Source organism: Malassezia japonica, chromosome 3 (assembly GCF_029542785.1).
Source record: "Malassezia japonica chromosome 3, complete sequence".
NCBI lineage: Eukaryota > Fungi > Basidiomycota > Malasseziomycetes > Malasseziales > Malasseziaceae > Malassezia > Malassezia japonica.
This window is the reverse complement of record NC_083372.1, coordinates 414,494-434,868: the sequence shown is the minus strand read 5'-3', so window position 1 is coordinate 434,868 and position 20,375 is coordinate 414,494. Positions and strand designations below refer to the sequence as shown.

General features: G+C 66.4%; 13 protein-coding genes across 13 annotated transcripts; 4 read left to right on the top strand and 9 right to left on the bottom strand.

Annotated features, from left to right (window-relative positions):
* Window positions 1-11: 11 nt before the first annotated feature.
* Window positions 12-1,069, bottom strand: MJAP1_002073 (protein-histidine N-methyltransferase; the record flags this gene model as incomplete). Its single annotated transcript, XM_060266016.1, has 3 exons — window positions 12-503; window positions 526-936; window positions 959-1,069. The coding sequence occupies 3 exons, from the start codon at window positions 1,067-1,069 to the stop codon at window positions 12-14; spliced, it is 1,014 nt and encodes a 337-aa protein (XP_060121999.1).
* A 20-nt stretch (window positions 1,070-1,089) lies between these two features.
* On the top strand, window positions 1,090-2,230 carry asa1 (Astra associated protein 1 Asa1; the record flags this gene model as incomplete). The annotated part of the gene is made up of 2 exons (XM_060266015.1): window positions 1,090-1,316; window positions 1,432-2,230. The coding sequence occupies 2 exons, from the start codon at window positions 1,090-1,092 to the stop codon at window positions 2,228-2,230; spliced, it is 1,026 nt and encodes a 341-aa protein (XP_060121998.1).
* A 38-nt stretch (window positions 2,231-2,268) lies between these two features.
* MJAP1_002071 (uncharacterized protein) lies at window positions 2,269-5,956 on the bottom strand (the record flags this gene model as incomplete). Its single annotated transcript, XM_060266014.1, has 4 exons — window positions 2,269-2,282; window positions 2,315-2,517; window positions 2,546-5,783; window positions 5,806-5,956. The coding sequence occupies 4 exons, from the start codon at window positions 5,954-5,956 to the stop codon at window positions 2,269-2,271; spliced, it is 3,606 nt and encodes a 1,201-aa protein (XP_060121997.1).
* A 56-nt stretch (window positions 5,957-6,012) lies between these two features.
* Window positions 6,013-7,510, top strand: MJAP1_002070 (uncharacterized protein; the record flags this gene model as incomplete). Its single annotated transcript, XM_060266013.1, has 2 exons — window positions 6,013-6,391; window positions 6,414-7,510. 2 exons carry the CDS (start codon window positions 6,013-6,015, stop codon window positions 7,508-7,510), a joined length of 1,476 nt encoding a protein of 491 aa, XP_060121996.1.
* MJAP1_002069 (uncharacterized protein) lies at window positions 7,511-8,929 on the bottom strand (the record flags this gene model as incomplete). The annotated part of the gene is made up of 1 exon (XM_060266012.1): window positions 7,511-8,929. One exon carries the CDS (start codon window positions 8,927-8,929, stop codon window positions 7,511-7,513), a length of 1,419 nt encoding a protein of 472 aa, XP_060121995.1.
* Window positions 8,930-8,966: 37 nt separating this feature from the next.
* pli1 (E3 SUMO-protein ligase pli1) lies at window positions 8,967-10,510 on the bottom strand (the record flags this gene model as incomplete). The annotated part of the gene is made up of 3 exons (XM_060266011.1): window positions 8,967-9,632; window positions 9,655-10,201; window positions 10,224-10,510. The coding sequence occupies 3 exons, from the start codon at window positions 10,508-10,510 to the stop codon at window positions 8,967-8,969; spliced, it is 1,500 nt and encodes a 499-aa protein (XP_060121994.1).
* A 92-nt stretch (window positions 10,511-10,602) lies between these two features.
* On the bottom strand, window positions 10,603-12,399 carry MGS1 (DNA-dependent ATPase mgs1; the record flags this gene model as incomplete). Its single annotated transcript, XM_060266010.1, has 6 exons — window positions 10,603-11,265; window positions 11,288-11,331; window positions 11,356-11,468; window positions 11,491-11,643; window positions 11,668-11,742; window positions 11,768-12,399. 6 exons carry the CDS (start codon window positions 12,397-12,399, stop codon window positions 10,603-10,605), a joined length of 1,680 nt encoding a protein of 559 aa, XP_060121993.1.
* Window positions 12,400-12,459: 60 nt separating this feature from the next.
* Window positions 12,460-13,042, top strand: MJAP1_002066 (uncharacterized protein; the record flags this gene model as incomplete). The annotated part of the gene is made up of 2 exons (XM_060266009.1): window positions 12,460-12,598; window positions 12,621-13,042. 2 exons carry the CDS (start codon window positions 12,460-12,462, stop codon window positions 13,040-13,042), a joined length of 561 nt encoding a protein of 186 aa, XP_060121992.1.
* A 254-nt stretch (window positions 13,043-13,296) lies between these two features.
* On the bottom strand, window positions 13,297-14,428 carry SPP1 (COMPASS (complex proteins associated with Set1p) component; the record flags this gene model as incomplete). Its single annotated transcript, XM_060266008.1, has 3 exons — window positions 13,297-14,132; window positions 14,154-14,276; window positions 14,299-14,428. The coding sequence occupies 3 exons, from the start codon at window positions 14,426-14,428 to the stop codon at window positions 13,297-13,299; spliced, it is 1,089 nt and encodes a 362-aa protein (XP_060121991.1).
* A 20-nt stretch (window positions 14,429-14,448) lies between these two features.
* ENV7 (non-specific serine/threonine protein kinase) lies at window positions 14,449-15,637 on the top strand (the record flags this gene model as incomplete). Its single annotated transcript, XM_060266007.1, has 2 exons — window positions 14,449-15,167; window positions 15,190-15,637. 2 exons carry the CDS (start codon window positions 14,449-14,451, stop codon window positions 15,635-15,637), a joined length of 1,167 nt encoding a protein of 388 aa, XP_060121990.1.
* Window positions 15,638-15,713: 76 nt separating this feature from the next.
* Window positions 15,714-16,534, bottom strand: MJAP1_002063 (uncharacterized protein; the record flags this gene model as incomplete). Its single annotated transcript, XM_060266006.1, has 3 exons — window positions 15,714-15,742; window positions 15,792-16,368; window positions 16,394-16,534. The coding sequence occupies 3 exons, from the start codon at window positions 16,532-16,534 to the stop codon at window positions 15,714-15,716; spliced, it is 747 nt and encodes a 248-aa protein (XP_060121989.1).
* Window positions 16,535-16,840: 306 nt separating this feature from the next.
* Window positions 16,841-17,250, bottom strand: MJAP1_002062 (uncharacterized protein; the record flags this gene model as incomplete). The annotated part of the gene is made up of 2 exons (XM_060266005.1): window positions 16,841-17,122; window positions 17,146-17,250. The coding sequence occupies 2 exons, from the start codon at window positions 17,248-17,250 to the stop codon at window positions 16,841-16,843; spliced, it is 387 nt and encodes a 128-aa protein (XP_060121988.1).
* A 65-nt stretch (window positions 17,251-17,315) lies between these two features.
* On the bottom strand, window positions 17,316-20,348 carry MJAP1_002061 (uncharacterized protein; the record flags this gene model as incomplete). The annotated part of the gene is made up of 1 exon (XM_060266004.1): window positions 17,316-20,348. One exon carries the CDS (start codon window positions 20,346-20,348, stop codon window positions 17,316-17,318), a length of 3,033 nt encoding a protein of 1,010 aa, XP_060121987.1.
* Window positions 20,349-20,375: the final 27 nt, after the last annotated feature.

The following is a 20,375-nucleotide window of genomic DNA, read 5'->3' as shown; positions in this document are numbered from 1 at the left end:
CAGGCACTGCGCTACGGAAAACCGGTGCTCAACACCACACGGCCTACGCCCGACCTGTTCTCTCGCACGGCCGCCGTCCACCCGTGCCTGGCTGCGACCGCATCGCAAAAAGCACGCACGCCGCCGCCGACTCCAAAATAGAGCACCTTGGCAGCGATGAGACACAGCGTGGTCTTTGCGGCGACGCTGGCATTAGAGGTATTGGAGGAGGTCGGCCAGCAAATGTCTTGCAACACACGGCACAAGGGGGAGAGACTGGGGATCGCGTAGACCGTCTCACTGCTCAGCACAATCTCGGCGCGAGACTGGCCGGGGAGCGAGAGGTCAAGCGAGTCCCATGCGCCGGAGAAGAAGCGCAGTTGAATTTGGCGCGCTTGCAGCTCTTGCTCAAACTGCGTCAAGAGGTCGTGGTCGATCTCCAAGTCGCCCGCCTCGACCGACCGGCCGTGACCGGGGCCGCCCGCAGAGAAGAACCAGTTCAGGAGAAGATTGGGATAGACGACCTGCGTTAGGATATACACGTACCAGAGAAAGCACCTCCTCGTTATAGTCGCACAGATCCAGCACCGTCGGGCGGTCCGAGGGCTGCGTAGAAAAGAGCGTGCGGAACAGGAAACACGTTGGCACTGCCGTCCCACAGCCGAGCTCGACAATGTGCCGGCCCGAGGGCCAGCTAGCATCCTCGGCATGGTACGACGGGAGGCGCTCGGCGAGCGTGGCGACCAAGTCGAGCGAGCACTCCCATGTCTTGAGCCCGCCTTCGTACACGCCGGGGATGAGGTCGGTATGCGTATCTGCAACACCTTGCGCACTCTCTTCGTCGTTCAGCAGCTGGAAGCGCACGTCAAACAGATCGCGGCGCGCAAGCCTTAGGAACGACGAGCCGAACGGCACCTCGATCGGCGAGAACGACAGCTTTTCAGGAAGGAGCTCGCGCTGCGTTAGTTTCACAACGTACAAGCTGTGCCGCATTGATTTGCTTTGCTGCCTGCAGAGGAATACCCTGCTCGGGCTCGGCGTCACCGGCGTCCGCCCCGTCGCTCTCGTGAAACCCAAACGTGAAGGCCATGGTTCCTTAACCTCCACATCATGGCCCCTTTATGGGCGGCGCCGGCGCCGTGCTGGGTCGTGCGGCATCATGCCCCGTCGGCGGTGCACTCGGTCGCGTTTGCCAACGCAGGAGCGTACCTCGTTGCTGGCGATGCAAAGGGTCGCGTATCGGTGACGAGCATGACCGACTACCGCCCCCGCCTTTTTTGGGACGCCCACAAAGATACGGTGCTTCGCGCAGACGCGTGGGGCGGCTACCTCGTCACGTACGTCGCATTGCTCACGCAGCCATGGCCGAGATAATTGTGTACGAGCGTGGACACTGCCAGACGAGGCGTCGGCATGGGGAAGCACCCTCGATGCGCCTTCGTTGGCGCTCAGCGTCGAGGTGAACGCGCTCAACTACTGTGCCTACGACATGGCCCTGCGCGATGCCGCCTCGCTCACAGGCTGGCTCGCCGTGCCCCATACCCTCGAGTCGGCATGGATCGATATCTATGCGCTGCCCCAGCGCCGGCGTGTGCGAGACTCGGTAGGGCGGCTCGCGGTGCTCGGCCGCGGCATGGAACGCCCGCCGATCGTGATGGGCGTGCGGCTTACTCTGCTCGGCAGCACGCTGTACCTCGTCGCGGGCTACGAAGACGGAAGCGTCCAAGCCTGGACGATGACGGCCGGCGACGACGGCAGCCTAAGCCCCCCTGAACTCCTCTGGTCGCATCGGCCGCATACCGAATCGGTCATGGCGCTGTGCCTCACGCCGGACGAGCGCACGGTCGTGTCTGTCGGCGCCGACCAGCGCGTCGTGCAGATCGCCCTCGCAGAAAACGCACAGCCTCAAACGACCACGATGCAGCGCCCGGGCCATGCATGTGTCGCCGTCCGATCCGACGCACGGACCATGGCGGTCGGCGGCTGGGACGGCGGCGTGCGCGTCTTTTCGCTGCCAGCCATGGACCTTCTTGCAACGCTCGCATACCACAAAGACGGCGTGAATGGCGTCGCGTATATCCGCCGCGGAAATGTACATACACTCGCGCTGCCTGCCGACGACAGCAGCGACGAAGAGGGGCCGGCGCTGCCCCGCCACCTGCTGGCCGCAGGAAGCAAGGACGGACGCATATCGCTCTGGGACGTGCCCTTTACCAAGGACGATGCTATGCCTGCACTACGAGCACCGTAGAGACGCGCCCGGTAGAAAAGAAAGGCTGGATCGCCACGTTATTGACCGCCGCCTCGCACGCCCAGTCGCCAAGCTGGTAGGCGCCAGCCGAGGTGATCGCGACGTGCGCCGAGAGCGTCTCGGTGTGCCATGGGGCGAGCGTCCCGCGCTGTACCGTGCGCCCGATCCACGGCGCAATTGCCTGTGCCGCTGCAGGGCGGATACTGGCGGGAAGGAGGCGCAGCGTATAGGCCAGAGGCCACGTCGACTCGTTGCGCAAACGAAGCGTGACTGGCGCGAGTTGGACGCTGGGTAAGCTTTTTTATTTGCACGTACCTTTCTCCCTCGTACTTGGCAACCGGCGCATGCACCTCGAGCGAGACCGGCGGGGGAATCGCGGCGAGGGGCGACATGAGCAGACGCTCAATGCGCCGCTGCTGCTCCTGCGTCGTCGCAGCGTACATGGCGCGTGTAGTCGTCGTTGGCCGCGCGAGCGACTCCAGGCGCGCGACGTCACCCGGTACGTCTGCACGCAGGCCAATGTGTGTCCCGTAGAGAAGGAGGCAGCCCTGGGCCGCCGGGCGCGTCCAGTGTACCAACAAGTCGGCCTCGTGCGACTCGAGGAGCAGAAACGCCCGGCGGCGCACGGGCTCGGGCAGGAACTCGTAGTCGTGCTCGAGTGATTTCATGCGCAAGGCGCTGCGCTGCGCGACGTACGCATCGAGCGGCATCGATGCGCCGGCGCCTTGCACTGCAGTGCAGTGCAGATTGAGTGCAGCGGCCTCGACGTCGGCAAAGTCGGAGCGGCCAACAAGCGGCCCGATGGCGCCAAGGGCGTGCGGCAGCGTCGCGTCCGTTGGCGTGGAGGCACGGTCGATGCGCGTTGCCATTGTGCTGCGCTCGCCAGGCGCAAGTGTGAGTGCCTCGGCAGCATGTGCGGCTTTCCATTGCGTGCTGAGCATCGACACGCCCGCAATGGTGACCGCCTCCTCGTCCTCGTTCTGGACGTCGAGGGCGACGAGGTAGGCGAGTGATGCGCCTTGGACCGTGCGCACCGACGTCGAAGCACGCAGCAATGTGCGCACGTCGAGCGAGTGCCGTGCCGAGCACGAAAACGTCTCTCCGTGTGCATTCTGGTATACAAAGAGCCACTCGATTGTCGTCTCGCCCGCGTCAAGGAGCGGCACGGTGCACTGCACTTCGGTGTGCTCCTGCGGCGCAAGCGCCTGCTGGACGCGGTGCGGCGCCGGCGTCGCGAGGGCGGCTGGCACCGGCGTCGTCTCGCCCACAGGCCCACCGGCCGGCCCAAAGCTGGCGTACGGCTCCTTGCAAGCCACCTGGATCTCGGACACGGCCGCACCCTCGCTGCGCACGGCAATACGCAGCGAGATCGACTCGCCGACGTACGCCGTGTGTGGCCCTTCGACGGTAGTCGTCAAGCGCGGCAGGTCTTGGCGGACGTGCACTTGGAGCGTGGTATCGGGCGCATACGTCGGCGTGATGCGCTGCGCCTTGGTTGCTTGCAAGCGCTTGCCGTACTTTTCCATCGCCTGGCGCACCGGCACGCCCTCGAGCCGGTAGTGGATCGCGCAGAGGCCAAAGGTGCCGCACGCAGCGATGCGCACCGGGACGTCGATCGAGCGCGACTCGCGCGGGCCCAGTGCGATGCTCGGCGGGGCGTCGACCGAGACATGTGCGGCATCGAGGGGCTTTGCGGCGTCCGCAAATGCCAGCCTCAGGTCCGAGAGCGTGACAGGGGTATGGAGCGGATTGGTGGCCTGCAGACGCACGGTAATCGCCTCGCCCTCGCCTGCTTGAGAGACGTGCTTCTTATGCAGCGCATGCGCGAGCGACGGATAGAGGTGCGCCCATGCGCCGCTTGGATCGTGCTCAGGCTGGACCGTGCACTCGGCCACGTCCCAGAGCGGCGTCGGGAGCGTGATTTCGTCCTGGGTCTTAGCAAACTCGTACACGTTGACGAGCTGCTCGACATGCGCCTTGTCCTCCTTTTCCGTGCGTGGCGTGGTGTACAGGAGCTTGACCGCGTACTCAAGCGCCGCACCGCCCTGGCCGCTGTTGTGCGCCTGTGCGGCGAGCTTGGTGAGCACGCGATCGGTGATCGCCGGCCAGTGCTCGTCCTCGTAGTATGGCGCGGCGAGCATGTAGCAGCGCAGCGCAAACGCCTTTTGCCCGCACGCGTCAAACTGCTCGGCGCTCTGGAGCATTGTCGCGGCGCTCTTGCGGACGTGGGGGTGGGGCATGCACAGGTACGCAAGCGCCGCGAGCTCGAGCACGACGCCGCGCAGCACCTCGTCGGTAAACGCTGCAGCACGCCGCAGCGCTGCAGCGACCTGTGCACCGTGGTCGAGCGTGCGCTGCACGTCGCTATACAGGAATGTCGCGCGCAGCGCGTACAGACGCCCGGCTGCGTCGAGCAAGTACGCGTCGCACGCCGAGGAGAACAAGAGCGGCACGCCGTCGCTGCTGCCGCTCAGCAGGCGTGCAAGGCACAAGAGCTCGGTGGATGCGCCGACATACGACATAGCCCTGTCCTGCTCGTAGTCGCGGCGGGCCGTGTCGTACATCTCTGCCGCGAGTTTGTAGTCGCAGGTATGCATCGCGAGGTCCGCGAGGCGCCGTGTCTGCGACGCGAGCGCCGTAGCAGGGTAGGTGCCTCTTTCTGCGTCCCATCCGCTGGCCGGGGGCGCAGACGGCGTCGTGGTTCGCGTGCTAAACAGTTTGCGGCCTGCGCCAAGCAGGCGGCCGGTCAGGCCGCGGCGTGAGCTGCCCACCTGCTCGTTGAGCTGCTGGACGGTGCGCTCGAGGTACGGCACGAGGCTCTTGACCACGAGCTCGCGGACGTACGCCTCGATTCGCTGCACGTCGTCCACGCTGAGCGCCGCGCCCGGCGGTGTGCTGGACGGCGGAACGTGGCGCAGGTCCGGCGTATCCCACTCGGCCTGCACGCGCGCCACGACGCTATCCACCGGCTCGGTCGCCGAGTTGATCGTGAGGAGCGCGCACTGCAGCCCATACGTCCTTTTCACCTCGTCCAGGAGCGCCTCGGAGCGGCGTAGGTCCGCGTTTGGCGCGGATGCGTCGTGCAGAACGAGGTACGAGCGCAGGACGTCGCCCTCGACGTGCGGCTGCGACCGGAACACGGAGCTTGTGCTCGACTCTTCGTAGAGCTGCGCAAATGCATTCATCGGGTCCGGATTGCTGGACGAGACGACGAGCAGCATCGCCGTGGGATGCGAGAATCCGTCAAACGCGCAAATGGGGCGGTAGCGGTAGAGGTACGCGGCAATGTCCGCGCACCACGGCGGAATCGACCGCACCTGCTTCTCCCACGCCGCCCGCTCCGGCTCCGGCGGAGGGACGAGCGAGGCGATGGGCTGGTCGCCGTCGAGCTGCTGGGCGTGCGAGCGGAGGTGCGCCTGGACCGTGTCGAGAAAGTGCTCGAGTGCCCCCCTCGCAAACAAATCCTTAGGCACAAGGAACGCGTCCAGCGCGTCGAAGCGCACCGGAAACGAAGCGCGTGTGCGCGCCGCGAGCTGCGAAGTGCGCACGGCGACTGGGTGAGCTCGGCGACGTACTATTCTCGACGCAGCGCTCAAACGGGCGCAATACCTGGGCAATGTGTTGTGCGCCATTCCTCCGCGCGATCTCTCCAACATCCCCGCTGCTCAGCACCGCGATGCGTGGGCACAGCGCGCCGTGCACCGCGCTGTCCGCGTCGAGCGGCATGGTGGAACACGTGGGGCCACGTGGGTGTGGGGCCCCCGGTCAGTCCGTTACCGACCATGGCGCCGGAGCCGATCACGACGGAGAATTTGGCGCTCTTGGAGCAGCGCATGCCCGGCAAGATGGAAGACAGTGGCGAGGCAACGCCACCGGTTTCCCCTCGGTCGGTGCGCAGTGCTGCTTCGCTGTCGCAGCGCGCAAGTGCTTCGATGCAGTCCATGGTCATTGGGTCGATGGTCGCCGTGCACGGCGAGCCGCCGCGGCTGCCGACCGAGAAGCGGAAGCCTGCCTTGTCGCTTACCACAACCTCTGTCAACTTCCGTGGCTTTGTGCAAAAGAGCGGCCCGATGTTCTACTTCCAGGACAATGTCGAGTCGACGCTGATGTGGGACGACTGGCCCTGGACGTTGATGTGGATGGGAATCTGGGCGGTGTTGTGTACGTATCCTAGCTAATCCAGCACTGAATCCTCGCCTGCTGCTCTGTGTGCCGCCTGCGGTGCTCGTGGTGATCATGTGCAACACATACTTTATCCGTTTCCCCCTCACCGAGATCGAGACGGATGCGTCGCCCGGCGACGCGCTGCGTGCCTCGCTGCAAGGCACGACTGTCCTCAACGAGGAGCCGCGGCGCCCGCCGATCGAGCCGAGCCCGGTGCATGAGGGCGAGCTGCGCTACTACCTCAACATGCGCGACATACAGAACATGATGCGGCTTATCATTGACGGTTACGACGACATTGCGCCGATCGTCAAGTACCTCAACTGGTCGGACGTTTCGCGGACGTTGCGCCTGTTGCAAGGCGCGCTCCTCGCGACGGTCGCCATGTACTTTGTGGGCCCGCTGATTCCCCTCCGTCTCACCCTTTTCCTCGTCGGCGAGCTGGCGCTGGTGGCGAATCACCCGTGGGTGAAGCCGACGGTCGCTGGCCTAAAGAAGCACCTGGGCAGCAGCAAAAATGCGCAGAAGCGCGTGCTGCGCCACCGCCGCTTTACGCAGCGCCTTACCGACCTGCTGGACGAGGACCGTTTGCCGGAAGAGGTCTGGTCGCGGGGCTGGCGCGACATGGAGCTGTACGAAAACCAGCGCTTCCGCCCTGGCCTCACCAAGGGCTCGCAAGAGAAGCGGTGGTCCGGCACCGCGCTCCGCCTCAGCGAGCGCCGCCCGTGGACAAAAGGCAGCGACGGCTGGACGCCGCCGGGCGAGGACGACGGGCACGAGCTCGGCAAGTACAAGCTCTCCTTTGCGCTCGAGCCGGGCTGGGAGTGGATCGACGGCGACGACTGGCGCATCGACTGGGGCGGCTCGTGGAGCTCGGTGGGTGTGGACGAGTCGGGCTTTGTCTATACCGACGACTCGTGGCAGAGCCCTGCGCCGTACGCGTACGTCACGGACCCCAACGCCCCCCGCACGCCTGCGACGATGGTCGACGAGGCGGACGAGAGCGACGAGGAGGTCGATGCGCTCGACATTGACATTGTTCCCCCGAAGCACAAGGCCGTCACGCGCCGCCGCCGTTGGCTCCGGCGCGCGGTCAAGGTCACGGAAGAGAAATAGCTACGAATACATCCACGAAGTGCCTTCCTGCTCCACCGGCTGCATGCCCTGCTGCGGTGAGTTGAAGGCGGACGGGAGGCCTTGCATGCCGAGCGTCGGCGTGCCAAAGCCCGGCATCATGGCGCCGTTCGGCAGGACATTGTGGTTCATCGCGACGCCCTGGCCCGGCAGTACCATCGGCTTGTCGGCCTGCATGTTGTATGCGGGGAACTGCGCGTTGGCCTTGCCCGGAAACGGCTGGCCGCCGGGATAGAGGACCGACTTTTGTTTCGGCGCCGGCGCCGGCTTTTCGAGGGGCGACGCGACCTCTTCGGTCTTGCGCCGTTTCGCCTTTGCGCGCCCCTTTTGCGGGGGCGATGCGGCGTCGGGCGAGGCCGCCGACTCGTCCTTCTTCTCCTCTGCTTTGCCCTTGGCCGTCTTTTTCTTCTTGGGCGGCGTCGCCTTGGCCATCTCTGGGACTTTGCCGTTGGGCTGTGCATTGGCGTCCGGCGCGCCGTCGCCCGCGCGCGCCTTGCGCCAGTTGCGCAAAAAGTCCAGGCGCGAAAAGGTGGGCACGAACGATCCGTCGGTCGACCCCAGGTCGGTCGTATTCGCCGGCGCCGGCGTCGTCGCCCAGCCGTCCTTCATCATCGACATGATCTGCTCGCGGCGTGCGTCCTGCGACCGCTCGAGCTCGAGCTCGACCGAGTTGAGCTTGTGGCCGGTCCCTTTTTCGCGGCGGTACCGCTGGAAGCTCGGTGTGTGGGGATAGTAGGCCGGGGGCATCGTGCTGCTCAGCATCAAGTTTGCGATGTGCATCGCGTGGGGATCCGGGGTGAGGCACAGCGGCGGCGCCGTCAGGTTTACGATCGCGGCCTCGACGCGCAGTGCGTCCTCGTCGCTCCAGATCCCCCCCAGCTTGGCGTCCATGGCCTTCAAATCGTTCCACACCCCCTCGACGGTCGGCTGGAGGACGACGCGGTAGATCTCGACGCCGTCCGGCCCCGGATACGTATCTTCAGGCGCGCCCGGGCGTCCGAGTGCGCCCGTCGTCCGGCGCCCGTAGCGCCCGCCGTCGCGGAGGTACATCAGCTCGGTATTGTTCCGGTCCATGCGGCCGTACTCGTTGCGTGCGCTGTTTTCTGCCGCGCTTGCGGTCGGTTTGCGGTGGTCGTGGACCTCGACCATGAGGCACCCCTCAAAGAACGGGACGCCCGCCTGCTCAAACACGTCCACGAGGTCGACCGGCAGCGTCTGGTCCCGGATATAGTGGAGAAAGTCTTTGGTGCGCGACTCAAAAAGGAAGCACCCATCCTGCTTTTCAAAGCGCATAAACTGCGGATGGATATGTACAATGAAGCTTGCGGGGTCCTTGCGGTGGCGCTTCAGGATCTGGCGCACCGTCCGCTGGTAGTTGTACACCGACGCGGACGTCGCCATGGCGTAGGAAGCGAACCTCCACTTTCCGGCAGGGCCGCTATTCGTCGTCGCTATCGAGGGTGAGGTCAATCACGTCCGTCGGCTGCTCAGCAGCGAGCGGCGGGGGAGTCATTGGGTCGCTGCCCAGTACCGGGTCGTGTGATGGCTGCGACGCATCTGGCGCGTCGAGGTCGTCTTCGTCCATCAGGAACTCGGCGAGGCTCTCTGGGTCCAGCGCTGCGTCCTCCTCTGGGCTCGGCGCCGGAGGCAATGTGTGGAGAATGGGCGAGGCGTCGGTGTACTTGCCGTCGGTGGTGTGCCACGTCCCGTCCGACTCGACCATCACCGTGTCGACCTCGGTCGGGACGCGCTGCAGAATGTCCTCCACGTAGCCGTCCATGCGGAGCTGGTCCGAGAGGATGCTCTGGTTGCACACGGGGCACAGCCACTGCGGCGACTGCTCGTTCATCGAGTAGAAGCTCTGCGCGTCAAAGCACTGGATGTGCTCGCAGGTATCGGCACGGCACGGCGTCGCCAAGCGCATGTAGGTCAACGGGCAGGTGAGTTTGAGCGTCGAGGCGCCCGTCACAATGTCCTCGTCCATCGCCTGGCGCTGCATCTTGGCAAGCACCTCTTCCTTGCTGCGGTACTGCCGCTGCTTGAGCTGTGCAGTGAGCTGGTCGGCGCTCGTCACGCGGCACAGCGCAACGACAATGGCATGGCGCTGCGTTAGCCAAAGTACATACGTTCGGGGCGTTGGCATACGCCACTTCGATCCGGTTCAGGTGTGCGGGCTGCAGATAGAGCGAGTTGTTGCGGTTCACGTCGGGGGGCGACACGCGCCCGGGGTGCTTTTTGCTGCCTTTGAGGCTCACGCCCAGCGGCTTGTCGTTCACGCGCGCCTCGCATGTGTAGGGAAACTCGACCGGCGCCGCATGGCGCGTGCTGATCGAGGCCATGTAGTGCTCAAACGTCGTGCAAAAGAGGCGCAGCTGGAATCGTTTGGGGGTATCCTGCAAAAGCTCGCGCAGCTTTTGCGACAGGGTAAAGTTGACATTCACCTGGCGCCGCCCAGAGGGAGGAGGCGCTTCGGGAATCTGCACAATGCTCGAGACAAACTCCAGCACCTCGTAAAAGGGCGACGGGCGGAAGCGCAGCTGGTGCAGCGCCCCGGTATGAGATCGTGGCACAGCGGGCGCAGGCGACGACTCGGCGCTCGGCGCCGCAGAGCCGATTTTCGGCACAACAGGCGACGGCCGCGCCTCGGGCACCCGGCCGTACATGTGGCCGAGTCTGCGTTAGATCAAAGACGTACTGGCTCGCCTGGCGCACATTCGCGAGGCCCCGCATGTAGGCCTGCAGGCCCAGCGGGCCGATGAGCATCGCAAACTCCTGCAGCCGTTTGTGGGTATGACTATTCGCTTCGACCACCTCCAGCAGGCGCGCAGCGAGATCCGACTTGTTGCCCGACAGGCGCACACTCGGCGCGTAGGGCAGCTGCTCGTTGATGAGCCGAATATGGTCCTTCAGCTCGGCAACTTTCAGCGACTTGATAAAGTCCACCACATCATTTACGTCGATATTTTCCATATACGGCATCATGCCGGGCGCGCCGGACGCCATCGCGTCCTCACCGCACACGCCTCGTCCACGGACCGCGCCGGGGATCGTAGGGGGCACGTGAAAAGTGGAGGCTATGAAGGGTGGCCCGGGGCGGGGGGCGCGGCGGCCTCCAGCGCCGCGCGGCCGCGCCACGGCGCGCCGTCGTTGTGCTTGCGCTCCCACTCGTCCAGGAGGTCGAAATCGACGGCGCGCGCGCCGATCTGAAATTGCCGCTGGCACGCATACACGCCGGTGCCAGCCGCGCGCTCCATCACCTGCTCCACCTCGGCCGCGTCGGGGGGCGGGGAGAGGAAGCGCGTCGTGCGCACCTCTGGGGGAAAGAACTCTTGGTGGACGGGGTGTGCAAATGAGGGCTCGTAGCGGTACTCGGCGCCGTAGCCGAGATTTTTCATAAGCGAGGTCGGCGCGTTGCGGATGTGCAGCGGCACCGGATAATTAAACTCGGATTCGACCATGCTCAGTGCCTTTTTCCACGCGCGGTAGGTGCGCGTGGACTTGGGGTGCTCGGCGAGCGTCGCGACGCAGTGCGAGAGGTTGATGCCGCACTCGGGGAGGCCCACCACCTCGCACGCCCGGTAGGTGGCCAGTGCGAGGTTCAGCATCTCGGGCGAGCAGCAGTCTTCGGACGCGCATACAATGAGGCGCCGCGCGATAAACAGGGGGTCGTCGCCCGCGGCGACCATGCGTGCGAGCCAGTAGAGTGCCGCGTCGGGATTTGAGCCACGGATGCTTTTCTGGGTAAGAGGGGCGACGTACGTGCAGCGCGCTAATGGTATCATAGTGTGCATCGCCCGCGCGGTCTGGGTGTGAGCATGGCGACGTACCGTACTTGAGCGCGGTGCGCTTCAGCGCCGCCTTGAGCTGCGCGACGTTGGCTTCGTGCGACGCTTTTTCGTCGCCCGTGACCAAGGCGAGTTCGAGGGCATTGAGCGCGGCGCTGCGTGAGCCTCGCGACGTACCGTGCGTCGCCGTCGGAAATCTGTGCGATCCATTCGAGGAGCGCATCGTCGAGCCACGGCGGGATCGCGTCGCCGTCGTCTTGGACGCGGCCCATCGCCTGCCGCAAGACGAGGATCGTATCGGGAACCGAGAGCTTCGAGAGGACCACGACACTGGATTAGCGTGAAAATACGCACCGCATGCGCGAGAGGAGCGCGCTCTGCAGCCGGAACGAGGGGTTCTCGGTGGTGGCCGCGAGGAGCGTGAGGTGGCTGCGTGAGTTACACGACGGCGTACCCTTTTTCGAGCGCGGGCAGAAACACGTCCTGCTGCGTCCGATTCAGCCGCTGGATCTCGTCGATGAACAGCACGCTGCGCTGGCCGGTGAGCTGGAGGCGGTGCACGGCCTCGTCCATGACCTTTTTCATCTCGACGACCGTCGCGACGGTCGCCGACATTTCCACAAAGCGGTACGGCGCGGCGCTCGGATTTTCGCGCGTGAGTGCGGCGGTCGCCTCGCGCGTAACGAGGCGCGCGAGCGTCGTCTTGCCCGAGCCCGGCGGGCCCCACAGGACCATCGACGGCACTTGGCCGCGGCGCAGGAGCGCCTGCAGCGCGCCTTTTACGACCTCGGCCTGCCCGATATACTCGCCCAGCGACCGCGGCCGCATGCGCTCCGCAAACGGCTTGGACAGCTCGAGCGCGTCGCGGGGCGGCCGTGCGCGTCCCTCGCTGGGGGCAACGTCCGTGCGCGGCGGCAGATCCGCGTCGTTTGCCGTCCGTTTTTCGCCCCGCGCGTCGCTTTTTTTTTCGTCCCTTGCCTCTCCCCCCGCAAGACACTTGTCTAGGTGCTCGTTCAGCACCCCAAACGCGACGCGCCGCTCGCAGTTCGGACACGCGACGCTCTCGTATGATGCCGGCGCCGCCATGGGATCACGTGATAAACGGCCCGCGTCCGGCCGGCGATCGACAGCTTCGCCAGAGACAAGATGAGCGTCAAGCCGGGCGGCAACCTCGCGAGCGAGGACGTGCTCAACAAGAAGCTCGACCTCTGCATTAGCAATGCCATTGTCAAGACCGGCATTGGTTTCAGCGCCGGTGTCGTGCTGTCGGTGCTCCTCCTGAAGCGTACGTTGTTTGGCTGACCCAGGTCGCTCGTGGCCTGTCTGGCTCGGTACCGGTTTCGGTCTCGGTGCCGGGTACACTGACTGTGAGCGCTCCTTCAACCCCGTCTCGGTGCCGGGTGTGCGCCTGATCCCCGGCTCGGCTGCGTCGTCGGTGCCCGACTCGCAGTTTGGCAAGCTCCAGCAGCGCGTCGGCGAGCTCTTTGGCAAGGCCAAGGACGAGGTTGAAGACAACGTGAACCCCGCCGTGGGCGATATCCGGGACACGGCGCAGAAGCGCTTCGCGGAGCTCTCCGAGAAGGGCCGCGACGCGGTGGAGAACCAGGTGCACAACCTGCAGGACGCCGCGCACGACCTCACGGCCAAGTTCCAGGACAAGACCCAGGACCTGCAGGACGCCGTGAAGGACGTCAAGCAGACCGCCGATGACAAGGTGCGCCGCGTCTAACGTGCGGCATTCGTAGTGCTGCGCGTAGCAAACAGGTCTAACGCGGCAGTACGTCGTGCATGCGCCAGCAGAGGAGGTGTGCCTGTCGTGCCGCCTGACGGGCGCCGCGGCGCTGGCGTGCGTCGGTATCGGGGCGCTGAACGAGGCGCACCGCATCGGCACGTTTGCCGCCGCGCGGCGGACGCAGCCCAAGTGGGGCGCGTTCCTCACGCTCGTCGGCCTCGCAAGTCTGGCAGGCAGCGGGGCGCGTCTGGCTATGTAGGGGTATGCTCCAGCAAAGCGCGGACGTGCTGCTCGCGCTCGGCAAGCGCAGATACATAGGACGTCTGCAGCTCACGCGCGACTTCGGCCTCGGCGCCACGCACGATCGACCAGTCGGCATGCCGCTTGCAGCGGCGCTTCGCCGTGCCGCACACGACCGCAGGGCCGTGCGCGTCGCCGGCCAGCGTGCCGTCCAGGGGAATCTCTTCCTGGAGCATCGCGCGGCCCGCCGGCGACGTCGCCCACTGCCACAGCGCCTCGTCGGGCCATGCAAGACGCGCGTCAAAGCCGCAGCGGGGCCCAGCGTCGCGTTTGCCGTCGTCGTCGGCCAGAGGGAGCGTCGACACGCGGTCCTCGGCGAGCTGCAGGAGCTTGGTGCGCACGGCCAGCACGTCGATCATGGTATTCCCTTGGGCTGCGAGCGTGCGGAGGCGCGCAAGCTCGCGCTCCAGCGACGCGTCGCGTCGGGAGGGCAGCGCCGTCGCGTGCGCCAGCGCGTGCTGCCCGCTGCTCGTGCCGGGCGGCACCGCGGGGACGGCGCTCGGCATGGCCATCCCCTTTTGCATGGCGCGGAACCAGGCGTCGAGGGACGCGTCGTCGACCGAGGCGAGCGCAGGACGCGTCCACACGACGACGCCACGCCGCGCGTCACCGCGCTGCACGATCTCTGTGTGAAACTCGGCATTGGGCGGCCGCACGCGGTCCGCACGCGCCTTGACTGTGCGCATCCCGCACGCGTCCGAGCAGTAGCGCGACATGGGCAGGCGCGCGGCGCTCGAGCACCCGTCGGCCTTGCACGCGGCCTTGTACGAGGTGCGTGCGTCCATTTCTGGTGAGCATGACGACGTACTCTTTTCGCACTCGGGGCACACAAACTGGTCGATGAGCTCGACGGCCTCGTCGGCAATGCCGAGGCACGCGGCGTGGTACCACTCGTCGCAAAAGTCGCACGCAATCATCACGCGGTCGTCCTCTGTGTGAGCCGGTGCACCTACCAAACTCTTGGCGGCAGATGCAGTACCGCAGCGGCACCGGCGCCTCCTCGCCCGCATCGAGGCCATGCACCGCGCTCTTCTTGGACGCGTCCGGCGCGTCCGGCGCGTCTTTGCGTTTGCGCTCGTCCATGATGGTGCCTCCACACTACCATGGAAGACCGCTCGCTGGTCCAACACGTGGGCCGTGCTGCAGAGACGGCGCTCGACCTGGTCTATGCGCTGCTGTCTGCGCTCCCGTGCGGGGCGGGTGCGGCGCAGGTGCGCATCAACGGCAATGCGTACGACATTGTCAAGCTGCTCGGCGAGGGCGGCTTTAGTCTCGTGTACCTCGTGCGGGATCCGGCGACCGGGCAGCAGTATGCCTTGAAAAAGATCCGGTGCCAGTACGGCGAGGCATCCGTGCGCGAGGCGCTTGCCGAGGTCGATGCGATGCACCGCTTCCGCGGCCCGAACGTGATCCGTGCGTGCGACGCGGCGGTCGTGCGCGACGACGTGCGTGCGTCGGTCCTCGGCAATATTCCCGCCGGCGACGAGGAGAGCACGCCCGGGCGCGTGGTGTATATCCTCCTGCCGTACTTTGCGAATGGCAACGTCCAGGACGCGATCAACGCGCACGTCATCCACGGCACACGTTTCGACGAAAGGACCATCCTGCAGCTGTTCCTCGGCGCGTGCCGCGGCGTAAAGACGATGCATAGCTACGCGCTCCCTGACGACACGGTCGAGGCGGCGCCGGCCAAGGGCGACACGGACTCGCTGCTCTTTGACGCGGACGAGGCGTACCCCCCTGCGGCGCCGATGCGCGTCCCGAGCGAGGCGCCGGCCGATGCGGCGCGCGTCGCGTACGCGCACCGCGATATCAAGCCTGCGTACGTATTCCTCCTGACCCAGCAATATCATGATTGCCGACGACGGCCGCACGCCGATCCTGATGGACTTTGGCAGCGCGATCCCGGCGAGAGTAGCCATCCAGTCGCGCAAAGAGGCGATTGCGCACCAGGACCTCGCCGCCGAGCGCTCGAGCATGCCCTACCGTGCGCCCGAGCTCTTTGACGTAAAGACGGACGTGGTGCTCGACGAAAAGGTGGACATCTGGGCGCTGGGATGCACGCTCTACGCAATGGCCTACTTGCACTCGCCCTTCGAGACAGCCTCGACGACCGAGCAAGGCGGCTCGCTCGCGCTTGCGGTGACAAACGGCGCGTACAAGTTTCCTACGAACGACACCTACTCGGACGCGCTGCGGGGGCTGATCAAGGAGTGCCTCGTCACGGACCCCACGCGGCGCCCGTCGATTGACGCGCTGATCAGCGCGACCGAGGCGGCGCTGCGCGCCTAGGCCGTCGCCCTCCACGTAGGCAGCATACCGGCGGCAGCGGCGATCGCGCCAAAGAAGCCGACCCACGACTCGGCCATCACGCCGCCCGGCACCGCCCAGTGGACGCTGGGGGGGAGGTAGCCGATGTAGATCCAGAACTGTGTCATGATCGCACTCTTGCGCTCGCGGATCTCGTCCCACATGCGGCGCGTCACTTGCTGGTCTTCCGACAGCGGCGCGCTCGGCTCCGTGCTGCCCTTCACCACACGGGGCTGGGGGTGGCCGCGCGAGCGCTCGAGCGCCTTGGTACGCAGGCGCAGCAGACGGTTGTCCTCGATGAGGTGCACAAACTGCAGCACGATGTACAGGAGCCAGAGGCGCAGCGCATGCTTCCACAGCCAGTTCTGCGCGTCGGTCGAGACGTTGAGCACCTTGTGGTAGCCGAGGTACGCAATCGCCTCCATGGGGCAGTACGCGACCATCGACCAGGCCTGGATACGCTCGATCTGCAGCAGGAGCTTCGTGGGGGGGGGCGTGCGCTCGATCGTGATCAGCCACTGGATCATGGGGAGCAGGCCCCAAATACGGTACAGGATACGCGCATCGCCGATCAGGTCCGCAAGCTTGAGCAGCGGCGCGACACCGCTGGGGGTCTTGCCGACCGTCGACAGGTTCAGACGCGCACGCACGCCTTGAAGAAAGAGCAAGACACCGACCACCGCCTTGGACGAGTATTGCACAGTCATCAGCGACTGGGGTAAGTGGGAGGGGGCATACCTTATCCGTACCGCTCCAGGTGCTCAGGAAACGACCGACATGGTCCAGCGTCTTCGAGGGGGGGACATGGCGAAAGGCACCAAGGACTTCGTCGACCAGCGACCGCTTCTCGGCAGGCGTAGGGACAGCCGGCTTGCTCATGGCGCTAAGGAAGCCGGGGTCGCGTGGGATATGTGCAATTAAGTTGACACATGGGCGCCCAGCGTGGAGAAGAAAGCAATGAGGGAAGAGGGCGTAGGCAGAGCGTGGGAGGGAAGGCGTGCGCAGGAAAGTAGCGTGTAGCGCATACTCGTGGGCGAGCCGTGTGCGTCGCGTGCCTCGCGCGTGCGGCGCCCTTGCTCCTTTTTTGACCCTGCTTTCTCTATTCCCCCCAGCACGCACTCCTTCCTCTGCTCACTAGCTCTACCCACTGTCTCTGCACTGCGCCGTTTTTGGGGTATAGGGTATCTACGGGCGGCCACGCATCTCGTTCTTGACGCGCTGTTCGATGCGCAGGCGCTCGCGCTGCTCAGCCGACATTGCGGCGTCGGCCTTGAGGCGGCGGAGCTGGTCGGCCTCTGCGCCGCCCTCGCCGTGCGTCACCGGCATATCCTTGAATCCGAGACGCTCGAGCAGCGTGAAGCGCTTGCGCGCACTCAGCGGGCGGCATGCCTGTGCCGAGATGCGCTCGCCGATGCGGAGCGTCGAGTCGGGGTCGTGCACGAGGTACTTTTTGTGGCGCACGTACGTCTGTCTTAGCCGGGGCAACATACCTTGAGCAGTTTCGGGTGCATCTTGATCTTTTCGACGGTCATCGTCACGGTCTTGGCCATGACGCCCGCCTTCGTCACGATGCCGGTCAGCACGGTCGCCGGCATATCGAAGCACGAAGTGAAAAAGTCGGGGAAATACAGTTGGGAGTTACGTCCTCCACTATGAAGCATCACGGCCGGCTCGGCCGCTTGACGAGGCCGACGGGCAGCGGGGGAACGCGCGGCGCTGGGACAGGCGCGCGGCCCTCTTTTCGGGGCGCCAGCGAGGGCGACGAGCGTGCCTGGCGAAGGGCACGCGGCGAACCGCTCGGGCGGGGAAGAGGTGGGCGGTTCGACGCGGAGCGCTCTTTCGGACCAGCGGCGCTCGGGCCGCGCGCGTGCATCGGGAGCCCGTTGGCTTCCGGAGCCTGCTTCTCAGGGAGGGGCGGCATGGGCAGAGCGGGCGGCGCTGCCGGCTGCGGCGCCGACCAGCTCGGCACGGGCGCCACGCCCGTGTCGGCCGCCTTGGGTGTATAGTATTCGTCGAGCACGTACTCATTTACATCGTAGTCATCTTGGGTCCGTGGCGGCACCGGCGGAGCAGCCGGGGGGGGGACAGGCATCCCGTTCGGCACCCATGTCTGCGCGTGGGGGTCAAAGTACATGTTGGGTGGGAAGCCCCACGGCATCGGCGGCACCATCCCGTAGGGAGTGTACATTTGCGGCACGAATTGCGGCACGGCACGCACCAGCGTGCCGGTGTGCACGGCGATCGGCGGCGTGCCGCGGCACTGCCGGCGCTCCGTGTCGTCGTACTCGCTCGGACCGCCCTGGCGCTGGTGGCCGTGGCCAATGTCCGCCGGGCGGCTCTGCGCGGAATTGACAATGGCGAGGTACCAAAACATCAAATTGCTGATCACCACCTGCTCCTGCAGCGCACGCCGGGGGTTCGCGAGCTTAAAGTGGCTCAGGCGGTAGAGCGCACGCTCAATGTGCAGGGCAAAACGGGTGTAGGGATATTCCTCCGGGACAATCGGCGGCGGCGTGCCGCCGGTATTGGAAAAGAGTGTACGCGCGCGGTGGCGCAGCGAGTCCTGGGGCTCGTGGCTCTTGCGCTTGCCAAAGAGATTCGCAAGGAACGTGTCTTTTTCTTTGCGCTTCGTAGCGGGGGGAGGCGGAGGGGGGTGCAGCAGCGGCGGCGGCGGCGGCGGCTCCTCTTTGACCTTGCGCCGCTCCTCCTTGTGCCGCTTGCTCTCGTCCTCGTCCTCCTTGGCGAGGCCGAACCACGACAGCCCAAAACCACGCTTGTCACGCGCAGAACGCTCGGTGCGAGGACCAGGCTCGACACGCGCGCCAGGCTCGTGCGCGGCGACCGACTCGGCACGCAGCGAGTCCGTCGACGGGCGCACCGCGCGGGGGGGTTCGGGCACCGCGCGGGGGGGTTCGGGCACCGCGCGCGGTTCGGGCACTGGGCGCGGCTCGGGCACCGCGCGTGGCTCGGCACGCAATGGCTCGGCACGCGGGGGCTCGACACGCGCAGGCTCGACACGCGCAGGCTCGACACGCAGCGGTTCCGGCACTGCACGCGCCTCGGGCACTACACGAGCCTCGGGCACCGCACGCGCCTCGCGCGGCACATCCACACCTGCCCCTTCCAAACTCGGGCGCATCTCTGCACCGGGCGGCACCTCGGGCACCGGCCGCCCGTCCTTGGGCGCTGCGCGCGGCTCAGGCAGCGGCCGTGCCTCGCGTGAGCGGCTATCGCTCCGTGCCATGGGCTCCGGCAGCGGCCGCGACCGCGGGACGTTCTCTTCCGAGTGCCGCGCAGGCTGCACGTCGTCGCGCGGCGCGCTCGGCACCGGCACGCGCTCGAGCGAGTGCCGTTGCGGCGCCTCGTCCGGCAGCTCCGGCAAGACATTCTTTTTCGAGACCTTGGCGCGGACGTCGGCAATGTTTGCGGCGCGCCGCTGCTCCTTGGCCTCGAGCGCGCTGTCGAGGCGAGGCGGGAGTGTATTGCCCCGCCGCGGCTTCTCTGCCGAGTGGGGATGCGGCGGCAGCGGCTCGGCCTGTGCAAACGACTCGGGTTCGTCGACCAGCTGAGGCGGTGCCTGGGGCGTCGCGTCGAGCGAGAGCGCCTCGATCGTCGAGATCATGTTCTCTGGAAAGCGCGGCGGCTCGGGCACTGCGCGCCGCTCCGGGCGCGCGCTTCTCTGCGGCACTGGGCCCTGAGGGCGTGCGAGTTTCATGTTGCGCGAGCTCCGCTGCAGCGCGGGCCCAGTGTGGGACGAGCGCGGCTCGGACTCGGCGCTCTCGGACGAGTGCGTCTGGTGAGTGCCGTTCGAGCTGCGGTCGTCTTCGTAGGCAGGCGCAGCGCGCTCCGGGACTGGGGCGACCGGTGGCGCCTGTGCTGCCCGCTCCATCCGCTGCAGCTCGCGGAGGGTGATTTGGTCCGGCGACAGGTCCCTGCTCGAGAGGCGGTTCCGGGCGCGCTGGTCGTTCGACACGGCGAGCAGGCTGCCCGGCCGTTCGCTCGGTTCCGCGTCCTTGTCTTCCGGCTTGATCTGCTTGCGGAGCGACGAGGTGCGGCGCACGTTCGAGGTCGAGCGGCCGAGGAGGCGGTTCGCGGCGATCGTCGCCTCCCCTTGGGCGTCAGCGGCGCCGTCGAGCGGGGGCGAGAGGGGAGCGCCGCGCGCGGGTATTTGGCTCTTCTCGGCTTCGTGCTGGCTCACATTCCGCTCTGCCTGCTCTTTGAGAAAGGAGCGAAAGTCTGCCGGTGAGATTTCGGGGTGCGCAGCAGCAGGCACCCAAAAGAGGTGGTTCGGGTCGTTTGGCGGCGGATGGGACGACGGGGGGGGTTGGGGCAGTGGCCCTTTTTCGCTCTCGGACGCGGCCTGCGCCTGGCGGGCGTTGCGGCGCGCGAGGTAGCGCGAGCGCTGCGAGGACCCAAAAAGCGGCGCGCGGGCGTGCAGCGACTTTTCGTCGAGCACAAACGCACCCTGGTCCGTCTCGGGAGGCGTCGTCGGGGCCTGATAGGACGAGCTCGCCACACTCGAGGACGACGGGTGCCGGTCGAGGGGCGGGCTTGCATTCGGCAGCAGGCCCGCACCTTGTAGATCGGGGAGGTCGGGATCGAGCACGACACGGTTCACCGACTGCCGTCGCCGTGTGCGCAGCGCCTCGACCTCCCGCTGGAGCTCGAGATCTGTGATCTGGCTATTGGCCATCGTGCGGCTAGCAGCACAGCAATAGCT